The following is a 7,566-nucleotide window of genomic DNA, read 5'->3' as shown; positions in this document are numbered from 1 at the left end:
CCCTGATTTCAAATCCCAGGACTGCGCGCGCGCGCACACACACACACACACACACACACACACACACACACACACACACACACACACACAAACTGACATAAACAGTACAGAGTAAAACATCCTCTTCATGGCTTGTTCCCACCTGACACAGAAGTCCCAAAGTCTGGATCAGATAGTAGTTGTTCATGTCTTCCATGACCCCTAGAGGGCACTAAGTCCCCTTACACATGCTCGAGGTCCCCCATGCTGCCCTTTGACAGCCCATGTGACCTGCACCTTGCACTCCTGGACTGTTGTGAGGAGCTAGATAGACGGTGTCAGTTCCAAATGGAGGGAGGCCCAATGCTTGCTTCACTTGTCTATCCTTAAGCCCAGCAAAGATCCATCTCATAGTAGGTGCCAAATAAGTCTTTTTCTTTTTCTTTTTTTTTTTTTTTTTTGGGGGGGGGTCTGGTCGTTGGGCCTGAACTCTGGGCCTGGGTACTGTCCCTCAGCTCTTCAGCTCAAGGTTAGCGCTCTACCACTTGAGCCACAACGCCACTTCTGGCTTTTTTCTTTTTGCTTATGTGGTGCTGAGGAATCGAACCCAGGGCCTCAGGCATGCAAGGCAAGCACTCTACCACTGAGCCACCTTCCCAACCCCGTAAATAAATGTGTATATGCAATAATAAAAACGAGCCCTTTAAATACATGTATTATGAGAGTTTTAAAGTGTGTTACTGTAGAAGAGAGACCATGCATGTAGGTAGTAGTTTTCCTTATGAACTTATGTCATTATGACTTCCATATGGACTACAGACGCATGTGACAGTTTGTGAAATTTATTGTTCAATAGTTTGGACTTTCACCATATCTACACTACCCATAGTTCATGCTATGGGTAGATGAAGGGACAAAGAGGCCCCTGCATGTGTTTTGGTCAACAGGCAGCTGAAGGCTCAGTCAAAAGGTCTTTAGCTACTCAGTGATTAAGTGTTATGGATGTCCAGCCCAACCTAAACTCCAGATATTTCCAGCATGAAGAAAGAACTCTAACTGACAAACTAGGAAGATGAGTCTAGCCAGAAAAGGGGGACATTGTTATTTTTCAGGCTGATGGGTTTTAGGTCATTGTTTTCCTAGAAAAGACTGCCTGCAATGGTCCTCTAATCCATGCTTCAGTGGCACTATGTGTCACAAACTCACCTCTCGTGAACAATATCTTTTCAGATCTCAATAAATCATTTCCACAAAGTCTCCAACCACATCCCTTGTCTCAGAGGTTTTGACCTGTGGTCTCTGCTAAGTTGCTTACCTCTTATTCCCATTGACTGCGACTCTGGCTGATTCCTTCCTCCCACCTCATGCCCTGAGTAGAGCAGCACGTGCGCACTGAGGTCAGGACTGTGTTCCACAGTGGTGATGGCTGGTACTCAGTGGGTGCTATGCACATTTCAGTTCTATCAAGATCTGGGTCCCATCCTGCAGAGGCAGGGTGACTCTCCCAAGTCTCCCTACCACACTGCCTGCTGGTATTCAAAGGAACTTTACTCCTGGTCCTTGTTGCAATGTAAACAGTATCTCAAGTAGTAGGGAAAGCCAAAAGAGAATCGAGTACCACACAGTGCCTAGTCTAGAGAGATGTGGATGGAGTGTGCTATAGGCTCTGTGGGCTGGGTCCAGTTTTCTACCTTACTATCCCCTCAGGGAGGATGAAATTATTTCACTAACTACTTCTAGCCTCTCTTTAGGCTTACTTAGGACACTTAAGGCTTTTGAAAACACATGGATGATGAACCTATTCGCTCTATACTAATGATGTCTGGGAGTCATTTCTGCGTAACTTTCTCATAATGTAAGGATTGTATCCAGCTTGGTCATAAGGAAGCTCTCGTCTCACTTAGGAGTTTCCCTCTATGTTTCACATCCTGAGCTCATGGAACTATTTTTCCCAACAAGCTTCAAAATCAGGACTTTACCTCTTAACCCTTGTGTGATATTTGGCCAGGGTAACCTACCAGCACTCTAGTGCAAGATGGCCAGAGGTCTTCACCAGCAGTTGAAGAAGGTGCTCCAGAGATTAGCTCTGAGCCTTTGGTGCCATACCACGACTGGACTGCCTCCATTTTGGATGTAATGAACATATTCCACCAGATCATTTTCTAGTAGTAAAACAATGCATACTTCTCGTTACTTCTCTGAACACTTTTTTCTTTATTAAAACTATTTTCCCTTATCAATTTATGTCAAATTTGACTCTAACCAATTATTGCCTTAGACACGGGCCTGGGAAGCTGATTCAAGAGATCTGCATGACTGGAAGGCCAGAAGGCCATTTACTTCCCCTAGTGAACGAATAGTACATTCATCTTGATATGTCAAACCAATGCAATTATGATCATAGACATACACACACACACACACACACACACAAATAAAAGTAGGTACATTAAAACAGAAAGATATTTATAAAACTCTAAAATTTTATTAATCATTCCAGTCAACACATTATTAAGTGAATCAGTTACATATACAATCATTTATGGTAATAATTACAGTTGTGGTATCATCTTACAAGTAGAAAACTATCTTAAAATTTACATCCCAACTTGGATCATCAATGATTTGGGGTTAGATCCTACATAGTAGGAAGTGGTTGTATTGAAGACAATGCCTCCTCTTGTACAGGCTGTCCCAGACTTATCTCCATCCAATATCTCACACAACAGGATAGAGAGTCCAGGAGGCAATTCCACACTGGTTGTTTCTGTCTCGGGCCATCTTTACATAGCCGTTCATGCCCCAGTCTTTGCCATAGCTGAAGAAGAGCAAGTTTTCATTTTAATAGATAAAATAAAGCACAGTAGCTTTAGCAACAGTCTCATTCAATTAAAACTGTGGGAGACAACAGACTTAGCAGAGAGACTTGAGATGGGCAGATGTTTTTCATCCTTTCTTCATCTAAATCTGTTCATAACATCTTGCCTATGTCCAAAGTAATGACTTTACATAGGATTACAAAAGTGAAGGCAGAAGGGACACATCTGGTATAAGATTTTCAGAATTTAGAAACAGAATGGTAAAAATACCATATTAATGGCTTATCCCTAGAAAGCTTGTGGCAGAATCTAGTTCTGTAGTGAAAAATTAATAGGCCAGTGAAATAAAGGTATGTGGAGCCTGTATCTGAATACTGACTCTCCACATTAAATTCTCTTTTGAATTTTTACTACAAATAGGTTAGGCAATTTATTGCTCCCTCCCTCCATTTCCTCCTTTCTTCCTCCTTTCCCTCCTTCCTCCCTTCCTCCCTTCCTTGCTTGCTTGCTTCCATACTTGCTTCTATCCTAATTCTTTCCATTTATTTTTATGATGGTGCTGAGATTTAAACTCAGGACCTGAGTGCTATTGCTTTTGCTCAAGGCTGACACTCTTACCACTTGAGCCACAGCATCACTTCTGATCTTTTGGTGGTTAACTGAAGATAAGGGTCTCACAGACATTCCAGTCTGGGCTGGCTTTGAACCTTGAACCTCAGAGCTCAGCCTTCTGGTGAGTAGGATTACAGTCAAGAACCTGGAAAGCTGCATGTTTTGGCCATTTCTTACCTGTTCTTGACCAGCCAGTATTTGTTGTTTTCTGATTCTTCTCCTTCATATCCATAACCAACCACAAGAACAGCATGATTCAGGGCCTTGCTGCAGTTTGGATGATGATAAATGCCTAGAAAAGAAAACCAAAGCCCATAAGAGGCCACAGGACAAAGGAAGAGGCTACAATGCTTGATAAGAAATGTACTCATTATCTTGCCCATCTAACCCCTCTGTACAGTATTTTCACAATAAAAATAAATAAAATTTTTAAAAAAAAGAGGCCACAGGAACCTGACAGCACCCCACTCTGAGGGACAATAAGGAAAGTATTTCTACATTCACCAAAATGGTATAAGCTCCAAGTAAACCTTCAGAACTATATAATTAAAGTTAGGGAATTAGGCTGAAAACTGACAGAAATACATATTAGCAGATATGCCTTGGTAAAAAGCTTGTCATAGTGTAAGAGACCGTGCATAAAATCTGGTTGTTTTATTTCTAGGAGGTTGCATAAAGTTCAGAGTTCCTTGAACCAAGAAAGGTTATCCAGGTTCAGTGGCTCTTATCTCTAATACTAGCAGGAAGCTGAGATCAGAGACTTGCAGCTCCAAGCCACCTGAGCAGGAAATTCCATGAGACTCATCTCTAATTAACCAGCAAAAAGCTCAAAGAAGAGGAGTATCTCAAATGGGACACTATCAGCTTAGAGTGGGGGAAAAAAGGCATGAGTTCAAGTCCCAGCATTGGCAGAAATCAATGAATAAAAATATGAAAAATTAAAATCTTGGGCAATTTATAAATATTCCATAATTGAATAAAATTACAATCATACTACATACATTTAATGATGCAACTACTTAAAAAAATTTCAGTACGGATATGGAGACAGGGCTGAAATTATATCAAATGGGAACCTGAACTACAAAAGAATTGTATGTACAGATTGAGGAACAAGGTTCCATTCCTACACCAAAATATCTACATTCCCTGACGCTTGCATACCAGAGTCAGTCAAGTGTTAGCACACTTTTGCAATGTGTCTGCATCTATTACCACAAAGAACACAATTACCTCCTTTATAAAACTTGAAGGAACTATGGCTTGAGTGAATAGCAGCAGCAATGGGACCCACAGTGGCCACAGCACTCATAAGGGCCTGCTCATTTGGGGGAAGAGTTACATATCCAGTGACATTAGCAGCAGAATTCTCAGGTTTGTATCTGCAGGGTCCATCCTTTGAAGGTAAAGGGGGAAGAGACTTGATTAGAGCCATCCAGCTCAGAATGCAGTTTACATCATAGGATTTCTAAGTCAGTGCTTTGGAACCCAGAAGGTAAAATTCTATTACTATCTCATTTGAAACTGAAAATCTTCTCACGTCTCTTTAATGAATCAGGCTACCTCTATCTCTCCATATAATTGTTCACCGTGGACAGATCCTTGGCTACAGAATAGCATACATATACACTGTGTCACACAGCAATAAGATCACCGGATTGTTACCCATCTATGTTCTCCAGTCCACAGAACTCTGTCCAACCTAATGATGAAAGTGACAGAAACAGAGTTGACAAAAAAAGATCCTATCATCTGAAGTGTGAATTGGGAAGAGCAAGTCTTATCTCCGAAGTTGGTCGACTGTCTGCAATGCAGGCAGGAGTGACAAGGTACAGAGCTGCAATTACCGTTGCTTCATAGGGGTAGGATTCCTCTGAGGCCAGGCCTCCGTTGATCTCAACATATTGGAAAGCAGCATCTGGTCGCCCACCACTGCAGCCGGCGTTTCGTTGAGGACGAGAACAGTCCACTAGGTTCTGCTCACTGAGGGAGACCAGTCTGCCAGTTTTCTTGAACATCTGTCCCTCTAGAGTACCAGTTGTGCCAAAAGCCCAACAAGAATTACATTCACCCTGATAAGAGAATAAAGTCTGTCATACACAAAGCAAATAGCAAGACACTGACATCAGCTCCTATGTGTGAACAGGCTTCAAAAAGAACCAAGAATTCCATGACATTCCAGAGTCTGCCAAAGGAAGTGACAACTACTCTTGGCTCTGCTATGGGCAGTGAAAGGGTCGACAGTGACACTGTCATACCTGATCCTTCACAGGGGTCACATAGCCTTTCTCACTCCAGTCCACAGATGGGGGCAGCTCACCAATTTGACGGTCTGGATACATTTGTTGTTCATTGTGCGTATCGGGCTGAAACTCAGTTCCATGGAAGTCTTCAATGGTCTTCAATAAAAGGTAGAAACGGTATTTCAAAAGCAGGGTCATTTGCAGAGAACTGAAGAGAGCAAACCCAGTTGCAATTGATGCACAGGACACTTACCATGTCTCCAAATGCATTCATTTCCATGGTGTAGCCATGTTTCCCTTGGCGCTCTTCCTCATTGTGCACTTCAATCATTTTCCAGTTCTCCTCCCATATTACTCTTCTCCGTCCCTCTTCATCCTAGGAATAAGCACAAGGGATGAGCACTCTGTCTACTTAAACCCAACCCCGGTTTACTAAATGGAACTGCTGACAAAGATGGAGAAAAGCTGGGCACCAGTGGCTCACGCCTGTTATCCTAGCTACTAAGAAGGCTGAGACCTGAGGATCATGGTTCAAAGCCACCCGGGCAAGAAAGGACTTGCTTTCTTGGAGATAGGGAGATCCTTATCTCCAATAAACCACTAGAAAACCAGAAGTAGCATTGTGCCTCAAGCAGTAGAGTGCTCTCTTTGAGCTAAAGAGCTCATGGACATCACCTAAGGGGAGAGTTCAAACCCTATGACTGACAAAAAAAAAAAACAAAAAAACAGATGGAGAGAGACTCTGTCCAGGATACTGTGCATAGCTGTTCTCTGGAGTCAGAGAAGAACAGGGTATCTGCCCATATCCTGCTCATATGACTGGCATTAGCTGACTGCCTTGGAGACCTGGCTTGGATAAAGTTAAATCAGCAAGGATCTCGTCTGTGGGGTCCCTCTGAACACTTTCCATGTGACCTACCAAGCTGTAGCTTTTGCCATATTTTGTCTTCCACTCTATCCACTGTGTGTCCAAACTGTGATCCAATATTGGAGCAGCTAAAGCCATTCCCAAGCAAAGGATGGCCAGCAACAGAGAAGGATCCATATTGGAAAGCCTAGAAAGGGAAATGAAGCTGGATCTTAAATGACTCATGCTTTTTAATAGTCTTCTTTTTAATAGTCTTATCTGGAAAAGGATTAAGGCTACCCTGGTGATTTAGATATTAAAATAGGGCTTTCAAATATTTGTCCAGAGATATGTAAAGGTTTAAGAATGTAGTTGGCTTAAAACAGCCAAGTAGAGGTATGTTGTCAAGCAACGGGCATGAAGAGTATCCTCCCCTGAGCTCTAGGAGTTAAAGCAAAGTTTGCAAGGATAATGGTAGGTTTAAACTTTAGGATTCCAGCAAACATCTCACTACATGGGATGTCTGATTTCAGCTAGGGGCAATGATATCTCCAAAAGTTCAGAGACCACTGACATCTCTTTAGCCAATGCACAGTAGAACTGGATGAGTTGTGCATTGGATTCTCCCCTTTTTGGGTAAAACCATTTAGACAAACTAGGAAGACAACACCCCACATTCTCACAGTTTTGCACATCAGCCTTCAATGTCACAACATGCTGTCATGTTCATGTACTTGATCATGAACAGAGTGCAAGCCAGAACCCCAAGGATGAGCCTGTGGGCAGGAGCAGGTAGCTCATGGGGCTCCATGGTTAGGTTTGTGTCAGCCCATGTAGGACTCCAGATAATGAGTGTCCAAGGACATGCTGTCTGTATTTGCCCTCTGCATGTTTTCTTGGAGTTAGGGGTTATTACCTGGTAGTGATGCACAAGAGCATATTGCCTAATGGTTCAAGAATGGGAGAGCATTACAGTGCAGTTTGCAGGCATCCAGCTGCCTTATGCAACCTGGACAGATCCCGAGTTTGACCAAACTGCATGACCTGAGATCTTCTGGCTGATGGA

General features: G+C 42.7%; 1 protein-coding gene across 2 annotated transcripts; it reads right to left on the bottom strand.

Moving 5' to 3' along the window:
- Window positions 1-2,697: 2,697 nt before the first annotated feature.
- On the bottom strand, window positions 2,698-6,698 carry LOC138834626 (procathepsin L-like). 2 transcript variants are annotated; one of them, XM_070033126.1, is made up of 7 exons: window positions 6,573-6,698; window positions 5,907-6,029; window positions 5,669-5,809; window positions 5,258-5,482; window positions 4,644-4,806; window positions 3,588-3,702; window positions 2,698-2,797 (listed from the first exon to the last, which is right to left on the bottom strand). In XM_070033126.1, the coding sequence occupies exons 1-7, from the start codon at window positions 6,696-6,698 to the stop codon at window positions 2,698-2,700; spliced, it is 993 nt and encodes a 330-aa protein (XP_069889227.1). The 2 variants fall into 2 exon arrangements, with proteins under 2 accessions (XP_069889227.1, XP_069889228.1); XM_070033127.1 differs by lacking the exons at window positions 5,669-5,809; window positions 5,907-6,029.
- Window positions 6,699-7,566: the final 868 nt, after the last annotated feature.

The sequence above is a fragment of the Dipodomys merriami genome, unplaced genomic scaffold, assembly GCF_024711535.1.
Source record: "Dipodomys merriami isolate MVZ:Mamm:240054 unplaced genomic scaffold, mDipMer1.0.p SCAF_22, whole genome shotgun sequence".
NCBI lineage: Eukaryota > Metazoa > Chordata > Mammalia > Rodentia > Heteromyidae > Dipodomys > Dipodomys merriami.
This window is presented reverse-complemented; position numbering and strand designations above follow the sequence as displayed.